The sequence below is a fragment of the Elgaria multicarinata genome, chromosome 1 (genome assembly GCF_023053635.1).
Source record: "Elgaria multicarinata webbii isolate HBS135686 ecotype San Diego chromosome 1, rElgMul1.1.pri, whole genome shotgun sequence".
In the NCBI taxonomy this organism is placed as follows: domain Eukaryota; kingdom Metazoa; phylum Chordata; class Lepidosauria; order Squamata; family Anguidae; genus Elgaria; species Elgaria multicarinata.
The window spans coordinates 33836574-33853452 of NC_086171.1; the positions used below are offsets into that span (position 1 = coordinate 33836574).

Here is a 16879-nt window from a genome sequence, read left to right on the forward strand (position 1 = left end):
CATATGCATATTTTAGGTTGTATTTATAATGTTGACTGCCTGTGAGCGTCGAATGTGGAAGCCTGATACATCTAAGGCAGCAGTAGCATTGCCTTACTAACTAGGTTTTTTCCAAGCTGGAAACTGTTTATTAGCTTGTGCGTGGAAGGGAGAAGAAGAAAAAAAAAGGTAAAGCATGCAATGGCTGTTCATTTGTTTGATTTAACTCAGGGCTGCACATAAAACCTAACCCACCCACCCCGCTCTCCTTTCCACAAATATATGCTTTTAAGTGTTTTTACCTTATGTGACCGCCCAGAGAGCTTCGGCTATGGGGCGGTATACAAATGCAGTAAATAATAATAAAATAATATATGTCAGGGAAATCCAAATTCTGTTATCAGTATGAATGTTGTATGTAAAAGCCCTGCTGAATCAGGCCAAGGAACATCAGAAGAGCCACGCTGATCAGACCATCTAGTCAAGCATTCTGTTCACACAGTGGCCGACCAGCTGCCTGTGGGAAGCTCACCAGTAGGGCCTGAGTATGATAGCATCCTCCTGCTTGAGTTCCCCAGCAAATGGTATACAGAGGCTTACTGCCTCTGATACTGGAGGTCGCATAAAGCCATCAGAACTAGTAGCCATTGGTAGCCTTATCCTCCCATGAGTTTGTCCATCTATTCTGACAGTGCTCAGGCAGATGCCTCCAGAAAGCAGAGTGTGGAGAAGGCAATAACCCTCTTATCACTGCTTGGCCCAGTGTTTGGGATTCAGAGAGAGTTCTCTGAACATCTTAGTCTGTAAATGCTGATAGACCTATCCTTCAGAAATTTGTTTTACCTCTCTATTTTTGAAAAAAACAGTCTAGCCCATCACCACATCCTGTGGTTGTCCAATCCACGTGTTAGATTATTTGTTGTGTTTCCTTTTGTCTGCTTGAACCCACTACTGATTTGATGATCCTGAGTTCCAGTATTAAGGAAGATGTAGGGCAGCATCCAATGCAACGCTATTGCTAGTGTAAACCATGTTGTGCTCTAGAGCAATGCTAATAGCACTTGCTGGTGGGATGGGTTTTATGGGAAAACCCACTGCACCAGAAGCACTATTAGCATTGTCCTAGCAGTTGTTTATGCTAGCGCAATGTAAGTTACATTAGCCGTAGTGTTGCACTGGATTCTGCCCAGAGGGGAAAAAATCTTGTCTATCAATTATGTAGCTCTAAAGCAGAGTTGCTTATTCCTATGCATGATTCCACTTCCCAAACCTGGTAGAGTTGCGCTCCTCCCCTCCCCACCACAAGCTTCTGTAAATTCAGCCCAAACTGCCCACAAACCTTCAAGCCAAAGCTATGCGGAAATGTTGGGGTCTTCAAGGTTTGTTTTTAAAAGCAAGCTGAGACTCTCAGGATGTGATATTCTTGGCCCCCTCTCGCAAAAATGCTGAGGCACAGCATGCCAAGAGCCCTGCACAGACCGTGCTTGGAAAGCACTCGGTTGGCTAAGCGAAGCAAATGCCTTTTGCATAGATGTGTCTCGAAGTAGACGTTTCATTGCCGCTCATACGGTGATTTACTTTCATGGTTTCTTTCTTGCTTTGTCTTCAACCAGGATGCAGGAAGCCAACAGATAGGCTTCTTGCTCGGAAGCTGTGGGGTTACTGTGGCCTTGACTAGCGATGCGTGCCATAAAGGACTGCCTAAAAGCCCTACTGGGGAAATACCACAGTTTAAAGGTAGGCTTAGTCTCGTTAACTAACAGTAGTGTATACTGATTTCGTGCCTGGCGAGGAAAAGTGAGAGGATTGCATTGATCCTCAGGCAGCTTGAAAATGTCTAAATCTGTATCCTCTAATTTGGGGGCAGGCAGAGTGTCAACTTGTAGTTGATTATAGCCTGTTGCATAATTATGGGTCGACCATAACCATTCTGCCTGCCCCATCTCCCTGGAACGTACAGCCCTTTCTTGTGGTTGAGTCCCACTGGCATCTAGAAAGGACTGAGATGCAGATTATTGGCACCGTTGAGCCCTTCCTGCAACTGTGTGCATTCTTGACGAGACAGAGCCAAGCTGGACGCTAACCTGACTGAGGAGTAGCCGAGCATGTGATGCTTTGGAGCAGGGGGCTAAGGCTAGCACTTGGCCCTGACTGAAAACACCACTGGACAGAAGGATATAGGCAGAGAAGAAGAGGAAGTTGTGGCTGTTCCAAGTGGATTCCACTTCTTCCCCTGGGCACACAATTTGACCAGTCTTGGATTGGGGGACAGGAATTGAAAGCAGGCGCTCTGCAAGCGGCGACTCTACCACCATTCCTCTTCCTCATTGTCTGCTTGAGTTAGCCTGGGAGGGGAAACACATGTAGCTCCCCAAACTATAGCTAGGCATTGCCACAACTATAGTTTCGCATTACAGCTCTTTTGGATTGTGTATTTAGTGGTCCCAGCTATCCTTGAGCACGTGTGCTCCATGACTGCGATGCCCCTATTGCTAGATAGCACCAACGTTACTACAATGCCTATCCATCCATGGGAAGGTCCAAATCAGGAACATAGAAAGCTGCCTTATATTGAACCAGACAGTTGGTCCATCTAAGCCCAGTATTGTCAACACTGACTGGCAGCAACTTTCTAGGGTTTCAGGCAGGAGTTTTTGCAGCCCTCGCTGGAGACATCGGGGATCAAACCTGGGACCTATATTGCTTGCACTGGATGAAAAGGTAGTATCGTTTCACGTCAGAGGCTGCCCCATACTAGTTGAGAAGTGGGAAACAAAGTTGTGTAAATGTTGGTATGGAAAGGGTGGGGTCCTAGTTCAGTGGGAGAGGACATACTTCCCATGCAGGAAGTCCTGGGCTCAATCTCTGAGCTCTCATATTAAAGTACCTCCGATGGGTGAGTTGGAAAGGCCTGTGCTTGACACCAACAATTGTTGATGGTAAGAGTAGCAGTGTTGGGCAAGATGAACCAGTATTCAGACCCGGTGGTCAGACTTGGCATAAGTCATATGTTTTAATCAACCAATATTCTTGAGCAAACCTGTGCAAAGACACTGACTCAGTTCAGACAACATGTTTCTCAACGAACTCCACAGCCATTTAGAACTCACACCGCTGAGAAATGTGTTGTCTGGCGGGAAAACTCAACCCCACAGTGGAGGTAGTTTTCTTTTTTAAAAAAACAAAAACATTCCATGCTGAATATCCATGCTGTGCAGAGGAGAGTTCCTGCACAACCATTGTGTTGTGTGTTGTATGGAGGGTTCAGGGGAGTTTTCCATTGCGTTGAGTTGACTTTTCCCACTGGCTACAGAGTTCCCTGGCAAGAGCGGCGAAAGGAGTGAGTGCCACTCTAGGAGAGGCACCAGGATTGTGTTTTTGCAGCAATGGCTGATGGGATACCATCAGGAAGACTGGGGGAGGAGAGTGGGTGGAGGGACTGTCAATCAAAGATTACAATGGATTATCTACTCCATGGTAGCCCACAGTCACACAATGGTGTTTTGTGGGGAGTACCTCCTAAAAACTCAACCGTTGAGTGGAGTTTTCACACTGCGTTGACTAATGTTGTTGTCTGAACTGAGCCATTGTGCACACTGGCTAGAAGAAGTTCAGTAAATGTTGCCCCCACCCCCCGAAATAAATAAACAAACAATGGTTTGTGTTTTTCCCCCCCCTAAGGCTGGCCAAAGCTGCTGTGGTTTGTCACGGAATCAAAACACCTTTCGAAACCTCCTCGAGACTGGTTCCCACATATCAAAGATGCAAACAATGACACAGCTTACATTGAGGTGAGTGCGCTGTGTGTGTGGTGTGTGTATGTGTTACTCTCTTTCAGAGATCCGAATGCAACCAATATTCAACAAGTTTACTAGATATTCATTCTCAGTTGTTTGAATCTCTGTTTTATTATACTTAAGCCAATTCAGCAGTTACATCCTTACCGTTGTATGAATTTAGATGATACAGCTTTTTGCTAAATCAGCACTGGGAACTTCACAATAAAAAGCTAATTTGAAAAGTTCTAGATTTAGGGCATAAGATGTTTTGGACTTCATCTCCCAGATGCCCCTACCAGCATGGCCAATGGTCAGGATTCCTGGGAATTCAAGTCTAAAACATCTGGAGATCTTCTTTCTGCCCACCCCTGTTCTAGAGTACAGCAATGTGAATACCCAAATATTGTTTTCTTTAAAATGCATTGTATTGTATTCCCCACCCCATTTTAAAGGTGGGCTGAATACAAATATGATGGCTGAAATAGCCATCAGCGGACCTTCACCTGGGAGAGAGGTGATGGTGTATAGGACCGGTCACTTGGGATCACAGGCTTGGGATGCTCCAGGATCATCTGCATGCCATATGTTCTATTTAGAAATGAATAAAAATATTTATTTAAAATATATAAATAAATAAATAAATTAATAAATTAATAAATAAATAAGGCAGGTTCCTGTAATCCTAGGATTTCAGATTGAAAAGCCTCGGGGATCAGTCCTGATCAATTCAGCTACCATTAACAGTGTCCTCAGACCTGAGAAAGTATCGTTATGAGGTTGGGTTTTTGTTTTTTTTAATGGCTCGTTTTGGATTTTTAGGGAGGAGGGAGGGCAGCGGATGTGTAGAGTATTAGCAGGATATGTGAACGCAGAAGCGGATAGCGGGCAGCGAAAGCTTGGTGGCTGAATAATATATGGCTTTAGGAAATGACTATTCCCCCACCACCACCACCATCACCACCACCACCAATGGGCCGATACTTGTTTGTTTGCTGTGTGAATGTTGCAGGGCCAGCAATATTTGCCTATGGACCTGCTGCTGCACCTGTAGCCCACTTCTTCCCAGTATGAATAGGGAATCTGCCAAAGCCCTCTCCTTACGATTTGCATCAGCCATTCACTCCCCTGCCTAAGCCAAGTTGCTGGCAAATAGCAGTGAGCCACTGGGAGCTCATCTACACCATGCAGGATATTCCACTATGAAAGCGGTATGTAAAAAGCAGGAGCCGCACTACTGCTTTATAGCGGTATTGAAGTGCACTGACAACTGTTGGGGCCCATTGACACATGCCATGTCAATTTCATTCTGCTTTCACAGTGCTATATCCTGCTTGGTGTAGATATGTCATAGGCCCCAACAGTTGTCAGTGCACGTTGATACCACTATAAAGCAGTAGTGTAGATCCTGCAGAGCACTTCAGTACTACTATAAAGCAGTCGTGTGGCTCCTGCCTTTTACATACCGCTTTCATACTGGTTTCATAGTGGGATATCCTGCTTGGTGTAGATGAGCCCTGGGTTGCACTGAAGGAGACCCCTTTCTGCACAGACACATCCCTCCCAAATGAAGACACAGAATTGCCTGTACCTGTGATGGGGGGTCGGGAGTGGTGAGGTGCCTAATCAGGAGAGACCCTTGGAATTGGGGGCTTGAGGACTAGATTAAGCTTCTCCCCAACCCCTTGGCCTGTGCCCGATGCCCGTCTCTTCCGTTTTTTGAGGTGTTGCAGTTCCCTGAATCTTGATGAGAAAAGTATATATATATATATATATTGCAGTACAAAACGTGTAAAGATGGAAGTGTTCTTGGGGTGACTGTGACGAGAATTGCACTACTGACCCACTGTCAAGCTCTTACACAGGCCTGTGGATACACAGAAGGTATGTTAGCATTTTTTAAAAAAATAATCATCCTGAAGCAAGTTTTTAAATGGCAGCATGCGGTATATTTCCCTGGGATCTTGTTCTAGATCTTGTTTAATGATAGGAAGATTGAATGATGGGATCTTGTGCTAGATCAGGGTGCAGAAGCAAAAATGGACAGCGGCCATGTTGCTCCTCCATATCTGTGGCTCACACAGTTTGCCTTTTCTCGTGCTGGGAGAAACGCAGAGTTCTGTGCCTCCTCTCCCAGGATGGAGAAAGGAATATGCTTGACTCTGGGAGGAGCACCTACTCCTCCAGCGCTGGCAAAGTCCCCGGCTTTGCACAATGCACTTTGTCCCCGTAGGGATGCCATGTGAAAGGATTGGGCTAGTGTTTGGCATCAGCACCGGCCATGAGTCAGCGTTGCATGATATACATCATCTCCATGGGGGCGGCACATGCAAGAGGAGCAGCTCTTTCTCCTGGTTCTCTCCAAGTCCACTGCTCTCCACACACACATGTTATATCCAACCTGAGATATCTTATAACAGTGGGGATTTTTGGCTGCCCCTAAAGAAACCCCAGAAGGCTCTGTGTCCCATATTTGGAACCTCTGCAAGCCAAATTTGGTCCCCCGGCCAGAGGTTTCACATCCCTTGGCTAGATAGGAGAGATCATTGTTGCCAATCCAGTGAACCATAATTGGGTTGACTCAAAATAAGCCAAGCTATCTCCATTTGACCCCCACCCACCACCACGGCCACCATACTTGGGAAATTGCTCACCTTATTTCCTAGTCATTCTGATCTGATTTCCAAGCCCATCAGCACTGTAGTAGTTTTTGGGAAAGTAGTGTATTTCCCAGGGACTCCGTGGGCCTAGCACACTGCATAGTACCACTAGGCAGTGCTGGTTGGTTGATATGCAAAACGGCAGCTGTACCCAAGCAAGTGGATGAGAAGGAAGGCAGAATGGAAGGTCATGGAGGGAGGGAGCAGGGAAATAGTGAGTCTTTCTCCGCTACAGAGTACAATCAGAGCTGGAGAAAAATTCCAGAATTGTAATGCTCATCTCGCATTAATGAGAGCATCAGAATCTCCCAGGGCTTTGTATTTCCGATGTGAAGAATACGAGTCTTGATGGCAACTCTATAGGTGGAGTTGTCTTTGTTTTTGAAGATGATGTTCTTACTGCCTTATGTTCAATTCCCCCCACCCCCCGTTTCTTTAAAAGACAGCCAGTTTTCAAATGAGCCATTGATTATGGCATGTAATGCAAATGAAAACAAGAGAGAGCAAGGAAGCAGCGGTTGAGGCAAAAGCAAGCTACCAGTAGCGATGTATCTCAAACTGTTCCAAAGCTCAACTGTTGGCAACTTCTTTTTTTATTGCACTTACTTCTGAAAAGTGGGGCTTCCTTCAGGCTGTGCTGCACTAATCTTGTTTCTATCTTGCAGCTGAAACAATTGTGAACGTATTAGATTTCAAGAAAGATGTAGGCTTATGGCATGGGATTCTTACGGTAAGATGATGATAATAATAATAATAATAATTTATTTATTTATTTATTTGTTACCCGCCTCTCCCTCTGGATCGAGGTGGGGTGAACTCTTCTTTTAAGTAATGATTTAAAGGAGGGATTTGTATGCTATATCAGACATTATTTATTTATTATATTTATTTGCATCCCGCCTTTTGCCCAATGCTGGGCCTCAAGGCCTTAATGCCTTAATGCTCTCAAGGTTTTACAACTGATTCTACATGAATTTTTAAGGAGCATATGTTAGGACACTCAGTGATGCAATCTAGTATTGCAGAAATTAGCATGGGAAGACTTTTGTGCTAGCAAGCAAGCAGCTGCAGCAGCAGCCACAACTTGCATGAGAAGTAAACTTCCCAGCTCCAGTGTTCTCTCCATCTGTGGACAACCTAAGAAGTTCGCCAGCAGGTCATCCCCCATTGCTCTCTCCATGTAGTAATCAGAAGTGTGCTTCCTCTGGGTGTGGCAGTGTTAAAAGGAAAAGAGAGCAGTGCTTTCTTAGGGCTCATCTACACCAGACAGGATATTCCCCTATGAAAGTGGTATGGAAGCGGTATATAAAAGGCAGGAGCTACACTACTACTTTATAGCGGTATTGAAGTTCACTGACAACTGTTGGGGCCCATTGACACAGACCATATACTGCTTTCATAGTGTTATATCCTGCTTGGTATAGATGTGTCCTGGGCCCCAACAGTTGTCAGTGCACTTCAGTACCACTATAAAGCAGTAGTGTGGCTCCTGCCTTTTATATACCACTTTTATAGTTGAATATCCTGCTTGGTGTAGATGAGCCCTTAGTCTCACCCTTGGCCCTAGAATATTCACAATACCAGCTGGACACTTTAGTCTTGGTTTAGTAAGACAAAGAGCTGCTTCAGACAAGTGTTTTATTGCAACCTCACAGTTGGCCACTCATGGATTTTTGTGGATCATTTTGACAACATAGTGGTCCTCCTGCGTGTCTCCTGCTCCATTACCCAGTTTTTGCGATTTAAAAAAAGGCTCAGAGAAGCCGACTCTTCTGATAGACGTCGCTATTTCCTGCTGTGTGCAGGAGAAGTTCAGCTACAAAACGCCCGCTAGGGGGCGCTGTCCCATTGAACTGCATTGAAGCCATGTGGTCACTTCTCTTCCTGCTCTCTCCTGCTGCGTAATTGGAGCTCGTTGCCAAAGCGGAAGAGATGAAGCTTCCAACCCAACTGTAAGAGAACATGACTTTCCCCCGTCTGAAGGAGCTCAAAGAAATGCCTTGGGAGGTCAAAAGGATGTCTGAAGCCATTAAAGCAGGCAGTCATGCAATTCTACAAGTATCCTCTTTGAAGAGGTCTCTTTCATCTAGGAATGAAAGCCAGAAACCCTGGCAGGACTGCTCACAATGATCTGTACATGGCAGCCACTCTTTTGACTGTGTTGACTTCCTGGTTCTCTGAATGAGAGCAGTTCCAAAAGCTGTACTTCCGGGACTGTGAGAAGAACACAGTCTGTTCCACATGCCATCACTAACTGCCCAAGTGTGCGTCACTGACAGCTGAGAGTCAACAGTATGGCAAGAGGAAGCATGAGAATTGTTCCTACATTAGAGCTGCCTCTCCTAGTAATTTGAAATCTGACAAATTGCCTTCAACCATCTACAAAGGGTTATTAATGCAGGGTGCAGCTTATTTTGATTGGGGGTATGGAACTGGAAAGGACAAAGTGGGAAGGATTCCCTGTTTTCTAAGGGCGCAATCCTATCCAGATAATCGGCAGCCTCCGAACCCATGGGCTGCCGAGTATCCCGTGCAGGGTGGGAGAAGAGCAGCCCTGCATTTCTGCGAGACGGGCGATTGCGCCTAGCAGCCACACCTTGGCGGGGAAGGGAAGGAGGCATGGGAAACTGTGCAAGGCAGCCACCCCGGTATCCTTCCGTCTCCGGAAACAGCCCTTTCCCCATCTCCTTGCTCTGTTTTTGTGGCCCGGTTCCCTCCACACCACCTGGGAGGGGCAGGGAACAGTTTCCTGGCCCTTGGGTCATAGCCCTATCTCCAGCCTTGTAGCCAGGAAACCGAACAATCCTTTGCCCCCCCCCCCCCCAGATATTTGCTAGGGGCCATAAGATTGCTCTATAAGAGAGCAAAAGTGGCCATCCATTGTCCTGGTGCTCTGAACTTGTTCTCTTGTCTTCAATGATTTCAGGGCTATTCCTACATAACACTTTGCAGCCACTGGAGATAGTCTGGATCAGCTAAATTTGCGTTTATGAAAATACTTAATGCAAATTCCTTATAGGTGATCATGGGAGAAGGGCTAGATTTATATGAGCAAGAGCATCGGTCACCATGTTGGCCAAACAAAATAGTAAAACTATTACTATTGATAATAGTCAATAGTACTAGCGGGCTGAGCACTTTGTGCATTTTGCTGTTTAAAATACTGAAAGCAAGGTGACAAACCAGATCTTGCAACCATTTTTTTTTTAAACCCACAAATTTCTTATACACCTTGAGTAACACGGCTAGGTCTGGTCCTCCTTTAGAATAAAGCATCCAAAAGGATAACAGTGGCGTAGAAAAGGGAATTTCAGCAGGTGTCACTTGTATGCATGCAGCACCTGGTGAAATTCCCTCTTCAGCACAACAGTTAAAGCTGCAGGAGCCCCGCCTTCTTTTGTACCTGGTCAAGAGGGCAGAGCTCCTGCAGTTTTAACTGTTGTGATGAAGAGGGAATTCCCTTTTCTACGCAACTGCTAAAGATACAGGAGCCCTGTCCTCCTTTTCATACGGTCACCCTAATTAAATAGTTTACATATAAAAGTGATGAGCGATGAGAACTTGGATTCTTGAGATTGTGTGTAATCAGAATGGTGAATGAACAGCAGGTGTTTTGGAATTGCTTCCTGTGATGGCAGAAGCATCTTAATGTTGTTGTTCCGTTGCCATTTTTCAGAGATGACATCTGTATTTTTAACTTGCTCAACTACTGAGACATTTCTTTCTATTTTGGCGAGTTTCCACCTCCAGCAAGTAACTGGATGCTTTTCCTCTCCATCCCCTCATTTTGAAAAAGCCCATGTTAGCTTGTTTTGCACATTTTTCTTTGCATTTATTATTTTAAGTCTCTCAGATGGCCTTTTGAGGTTATTAGTCTTTTTTTCTTTTCTTTTTTCGTTTTAAAATAAATATAGATGCTGTTGTATATCGTTGTTGTTGTTGTTTTAAAAAACATTATTAACTGCCTCCTTTGTAGCTTCCAGAGATGGGGAGAAAACCAGGGTTTTTCTCAGTTTTCCCTAAGGCCTCTCTTCTTCAATTTTTCCAGTGGGAAAAAAATAGAAATGGGTAGGGTGGGGGGAATGTTTGGATTTTATGAATTATTATCTCTTTTAGAATAATGAGAAAATGCTTTTTAGGGCAGGGTTTTGAAATATTGTTTTGGTTTGCACTTTACTCCCTCAAAATAATTTCTAATGATTATATAAGACAATCTGTTACAATGTTAGGACATTTCCTGTATACTTTAGACAGGTCCACTCCAATCCATATTTGTTAGGCTAGAGTGGGGTCATTATTTCTTAAAAGAGTTGGAAACAGTTTGAAAGCAGGATCTACGATGTATAACGTTATCTCGGTGAGTTTCATGACTTTAGTCCTTTTTGGTTGTTTCTTCTGTTCCTGGCTGATGGTGGAGACTATTTCTAAGCCTGAATTATTAAAGACAATTTTGTTTCCTATAATGTTTGTGTTTTAAACTGTGTTTCTCTATCTGCCCCCCATTTCCCCAACAAGCCAAAACCAAGATATGTTTGGTAGCTTAGGATGCAGCAACTTGCTGCTTCAGTTGCATCACTGAGTATATTTGTATTTATTGTCTGAATCAATAGGACCTGTAAAAGAGCGCTTTTGCGTATGAGAATCAGGACATATTGAAGATCTCGTACATTATATATTGTACTGTCCATTATATAATTTGCCCAGGGCTAAATTTATTCTCCCTTTCCAGACCACCTTAGAAGGCCAATCAGACAAATTCATTAGCTATAGGATAGCTTTATTTGCACTACCTGCAAGAAAAATAAACCATACCACTGTCAAATCCTAAGGGGGTTAAACAGAAGGGATGTTTTAAATCCTGATCATTTTATTGTATTCTTGCATTTGTTTCAAATGCTTTTTCTGTTTTATACTTGTGTGCTTCCTGTTTGTATTGTGATGGCCATTGGCTATAAACAATAAAAACTTGAGGGAGAGAATCAAATTAAGGCCTTCATAATTTAAATTACATAAATATAGCAAGTAGTACATTTTTTTCATGCTCATACATTTTATGTTCTTAAAGTAGTCAAATTAGTTTTCAGAACAGGTAAGAAAATAAAATTGCATTTCTGCCTTTAAATTTATGTTTATTTCCTGAAACTACTACAACAACCACAACCCCGTTTGTGTCTTCAAAATATCTGGAAATCTTGCATCTCTAAGAGCTCCACGTTGAATTAGCTGATAAATTTGAGTTCTAGATTTTTCTGGATGCTTAGGCCTCTGCCTTCAAATTGGTGAAAGAGGGTATCTTGCCTTCATCACTCCGATGATCATTCCAAGCCTTTACATTTCCATTCAAAAACCACAAGCATAACTTAAGTTAGGGTTGGGTCAAATAGGTTTACACCCCATGATTTACACCCCATGTCTGGATCGATCCCATTCAGAACCCTTGTAGTTTTAGGAAATATGTAAGTTTCCGTCTCTGATGTTTTCATCTGCAACAGCTCGTACACATGGTTTTTTTATGTTTGGTTTTGTTTGTTTTTAAAGCATTTTTACTCTTCTAAAAAGGAAAATGCTTCCAGAGTGTCTTAAGATCAATAATTATAATAATAATAATAAGAAGAACTTGAGATAGTCCTTGCCTTCAGGTTTTCAATCTAAAAGACACAACTCAAAAGGAAAATAATAATGGGGAGATAGAAGGGGGGAAAGCAAACTCAGGCATCCATTCTAAAAGTTACACAGTTGAATCTCAGGCACCTAGCCACGCTAGCTTTATTTGTACATTATCTCCAAATAAAGAAAGCAGCAACTAGGGGCATGAGCCAGCATTTAATTCACTGGTACGGTCACGCAAGGGTTTTTGCAGAGTATTCCTCATATGTGTCTGAAGCAGATTGGACTTCTGCCTACCTTTCCCAAGAATACTGTATCACAAAAGGCAATTAAATCATATACCAGAGTAGCATTTTCGGTGGGTGCCTTTACCTCTCAATTATAGAACTCCTTGTTGGATCTCTGAGCTTGGTTAACACCTCCTTGCTTTCAGACGCTAGGATTAAATGGGCAAAGAGCAGCGGGATTTTAATGATTGACTTTCTCATTTTGCTTTAGTAACTACCTGCTAATCTTTGGGATGGAGCAGGGTAAAGCCAAATCAGTCTTCTAAATATTCCAAGTTCCTCTTTTCCCCCCATGCAGCTCCACTAAATTGAATTGGGAAAATATAGCAAATAATCATGAACCATTTGCAATTTAGTATCTACCACTTAGAATGCACAGCAAAATGGATTCCTTCATTTGATACTGTTCAAGTGTTGGAACATGCGATGAACATGCATGTTTGTGAAAATTGTCCTTAGCCTCTAGTGACTTTATGCTAAGCTGAGCTGTAAAATAAAATTAAAAAGAGTCCAAAAATTAGCACTGCTTTTGCAATCACCTGTCTTCACATTTTATGATATGGTCATAAAGATTTGGGTTTTTATTGCTAAAATATGTAATACTTTAACCAAGAGTTGTGATACAAGGTGGTATGTTTCATTACTGCTGAAACCTATTTCCACTTGCCTTGATTTCAGAGTGTTATGAACATGATGCATGTCATAAGCATCCCGTATTCCTTAATGAAAGTTAACCCACTGTCATGGATACAGAAAGTCTGCCAGTACAAAGGTAAGGATTATGTCATGCTTTGACGTGGTGGAGGCCAGGCATTATATGAAGGTCTAAAATGTTATGTTGGCAATCATCTTCTCATTTCTTTGCCTATGACTGTCTCTTTCTTTGTGGCTGGTTATGGTCTTTCTAACCATGAAATATAGAAGTCAAAATTGCATCCCTGGGATAAGACAGATGTTTTGTAGTAAATATACATTATTGGGTATCTTCAGTTTAGTTGGTTGCATAAATTTGTCAGTTTGTATAACTATGGCTCTTTCTACACCTAAGGGTTATTATTATTTATTTATTTATTTATTTATTTATTTATTTATATAGCACCATCAATGCACATGGTGCTGTACAGAGTAAAACAGTAAATAGCAAGGCCCTGCCTCATAGGCTTACATTCTAATAAAATCATAGTAAAGCAATAAGGAGGGGAAGAGAATGGAAACAGGCACTGGGTAGGGTAAACAGGCACAGGGTAGGGTAAAACTAACAGTATAACAGTATAACTAACAGTCTAAAGTCTGAGCAACATCAAGTTTTAAAAGCTTTAGGAAAAAGAAAAGTTTTTAGCTGAGCTTTAAAAGCTGTGATTGAAGTTGTAGATCTCAAATGTTATCCCAGGAAAATGAGGGGATCATCTCTGCCTGCTCCCGGGATCCCCTGTGTGGCATTTGGATGCACAGGAGTGATCCTGGGATATAGGGCTGGTGCAGACATGCCCTCAGATATTTGTAGCGTGCTCATAAAGGTATTGAACTTCATATGCCCAGTTTGAATTGTCTTCACTCGCTCTCTTCTCCTCTTCCTCTCTTCCCCTCCCCCCAGCAAAAGTTGCTTGCGTAAAATCCAGGGATATGCACTGGGCATTAGTGGCACATAGAGATCAACGGGATATCAACCTCTCCTCACTCCGGATGCTAATAGTTGCTGATGGCGCCAATCCATGTAAGTGATGGCTGTAGAATGAAAACAATGCAAGGGCATAATGCTTTGCTATTGGACACTCACTGTTGATGTCAGTGATCCCAGATCCACTAAGGGTGCAATCTTATGCGTGTTTAGACCGGGGGGGGGGAAGCCTACAACTCCCAGCATTCCCCAGCCAGAGAGTTGTAGGACTTTTTTCTGTCTAAACATATACAGGATTGTGCCCTTAATGAGGATGTGTGACGGATGTGTGTGGAGGATGGATTCCTAAGATATTTATTCCTTGTGTTCGAGTTGCTGTTTTAAATGGTTCCTTTTGTAACAAACAGCAAAAAAGGAAGAGGTTTAATGAACATTTTGAGGTTTACTACAAGCCATTTTCAGAAACAACCGTTCATTTTGGATTCTTTTTCCGTAAAAGTTCTTCTCTTTAGCAAACTCCTAAAGCAAACCTAATATTCCATATTAATGTAAGTTGCAGCAAATCCAATGATATATGATACAACAAGCTGTTTTGTAAAGGCTGAATCAAATTTATCCTTAAGCAATAGAAAACAGTGGAAGATTTCTCAGCAAAGCCTTTGAAATATGTGGATTCTTTTGCTTTCATAGTTGAGTGCACATACCAAAGTATAAAATAAATGTAGGTCCTTCTATCAAGTGTGAAGGGTGTGCCTCAGGAGTCACAGGCTGTTCCTCTTTCAGCTTTTTCTTTTCAGTTATTTTTGTGGCATACTTGTATTTTATAAGGGTATATTTTATCCTGAACTTTGAGCCAAATGTATCCTTAGAGGAACTTTCACAAATAAAATAAAAATAACATAAAAAGAAACCAATAAAATAGATTAAAATCAAGAGGCAACAGAAACACCCGGAAATTCATTTAATCTCAAATGCACTCTGAAACTTTAAAAAACTGTTTTCACACAGTGCCTGAAAACTAGTGAAGAAGGAGCAAGGCAGTTCCATAGACTTGGTGCCATCACTGAGAAGGCACTGTCCTATGCCACCACGTTCTGTGCCTCCAGCAGTGGGTGATACAGAGCAGGTCCTTCATAGATGACTGATTGTTAAGCTGATTCATATGGGAGACCGTGGTCTATGAAGTAGCCAGGTCCCAGAACTGTCTAGGACTGTAAAACTGACTGAGAGAACAGCGAAGCTATTTCAAAATTCTTGCATCAATTTCTCATGTAGCATGTCACAAGTGTATTTCACACAAAAAAACCCACAGTATATGATTTGTGTACCTTTTCCCTAGGTCTTCCAGCCGGCTCCACCTGGTGTCCCAGGGGACTTGGCAGCAGAACCCGTCTTCTCTGCCTGCCCCCAATTGTGATTTGAGCGCTTTTTGTTTTTTTTGGGGGGGGGGAATGGTGCTGGGAATGCCCCCCCCCAGCCCGGTATTTCCCAGTCCCGTGTCCAATTTATTTATTTATTTTTAATCAGCTGTTTGCACTTGGCTAGGCTTGGCTAGGCTTGGCTGCTCCCTTTTATATTTGAACTGTCAAACATACAAGGTAACGTTCAGGGCTAGGCTGTAAAGAGGCTGGTTTTGGCAACCTTTAACAGTTGACTGGTGGGGAAACAGGGTCTAGATCCCGCCCTAAACAGGGTTATCCCCAGGGTTCAAAGGGTTGCCTGCACCCTTGGGGTCCCCCCACTTGCCCGAATCCCCAGCAACTGGTGTTCAGGGTGCCCGACATGCTGCCCCCATTTTTGTTCCCAAAAGCCTTAACTGCATCTAGTTCGACAGTTATCATAGAATCATACAATAGCAGAGTTGGAAGGGGCCTACAAGGCCATCGAGTCCAACCCCCTGCTCAATGCAGGAATCCACCCTAAAGCATCCCTGACAGATGCTTGTCCAGCTGCCTCTTGAAGGCCTCTAGTGTGGGAGAGCCCACAACCTCCCTAGGTAACTGTTTCCATTGTCATACTGCTCTAACAGTCAGGAAGTTTTTCCTGATGTCCAGTTGTCAAACTAGAAGCATTTACTGCATTTTGGAGCAGTGAACATAAGAACATAAGAAGAGCCATGCTGGATCAGACCAAGGGTCCAGCTAGTGCAGCACTCTGTTCACACAGTGACCAACCAGCCGTCAGCCGGGGACCAACAAAGCAGGACATGGTGCAACAGCACCTTCCCACCCATGTTCCAGAACAACTGGTATACATAGGCTTACTGCCTCAGATACTGGAGGTAGCACACAACCATCAGAACTAGTAGCCATTGATAGCCTTCTCCTCCAGGAATTTATCCAGCCCCCTTTTAAAGCCATCCAAATTGGTGGCCATCACTTTATTTATTTATTTATTTATTGCATTTTTATACCACCCAATAGCCGAAGCTCCCTTTGCGGTTTACAAAAATGCACAGCGCATAGTTAAATTATGGAACTCACTACTACGTCTTGTGGTAGTGAGTTCCGTAAATTAACTATATGCTGTGTGAAGAAGTCCTTCCTTTTATTTGTCCTAAATCTCCCACCAAGAAGGGGCGTTGTTGTGCACTTTTACATGAAAATGAGTTCCTGCCGGGTCAGGGAGCAGCAGTGCAGTAGAAGAAGGGGATCTCCAAGGGTCGGGGCAGCCCTTTAAATCCTGGGTGATCTTGAGCACCTTTGACAGGTGGGGAAAGTTCTCCCATACCCGAGTGATTCCCCAGGATTTAAAGCGTTACCCTGACCATTGGGGGTGCCCCCCTTCTAGTCCACCCTAGCCCATTTCAGCAGCACCCATTTTTCATATAAAAGTACATTCCACCCTTTTTTTTTTTTACTGGTTTTCCATTTGCCGCAGCTAGGTTTGAGAGCTGTCAAATGAGCTGTCAAAGTTTGCCGCAGCTAATGGAAATGGGAGGGGAAATTGGGG

The 16879-nt window shown here is 43.3% G+C and overlaps 1 protein-coding gene across 5 annotated transcripts in view; it reads left to right on the plus strand.

Annotated features, from left to right (window-relative positions):
* Positions 1 to 16879, plus strand: part of DIP2C (disco interacting protein 2 homolog C) — a 371845-nt gene that overhangs the window by 292594 nt on the left and 62372 nt on the right. For all 5 annotated transcript variants that reach the window (XM_063125734.1, XM_063125751.1, XM_063125743.1 and 2 more), the window contains 6 exons: positions 1593 to 1716; positions 3661 to 3770; positions 5537 to 5639; positions 7081 to 7145; positions 12988 to 13081; positions 13904 to 14023. In XM_063125734.1, coding sequence (XP_062981804.1) covers positions 1593 to 1716; positions 3661 to 3770; positions 5537 to 5639; positions 7081 to 7145; positions 12988 to 13081; positions 13904 to 14023 — 616 coding nt within the window. The remainder of the gene's footprint in view (positions 1 to 1592; positions 1717 to 3660; positions 3771 to 5536; positions 5640 to 7080; positions 7146 to 12987; positions 13082 to 13903; positions 14024 to 16879) is intronic.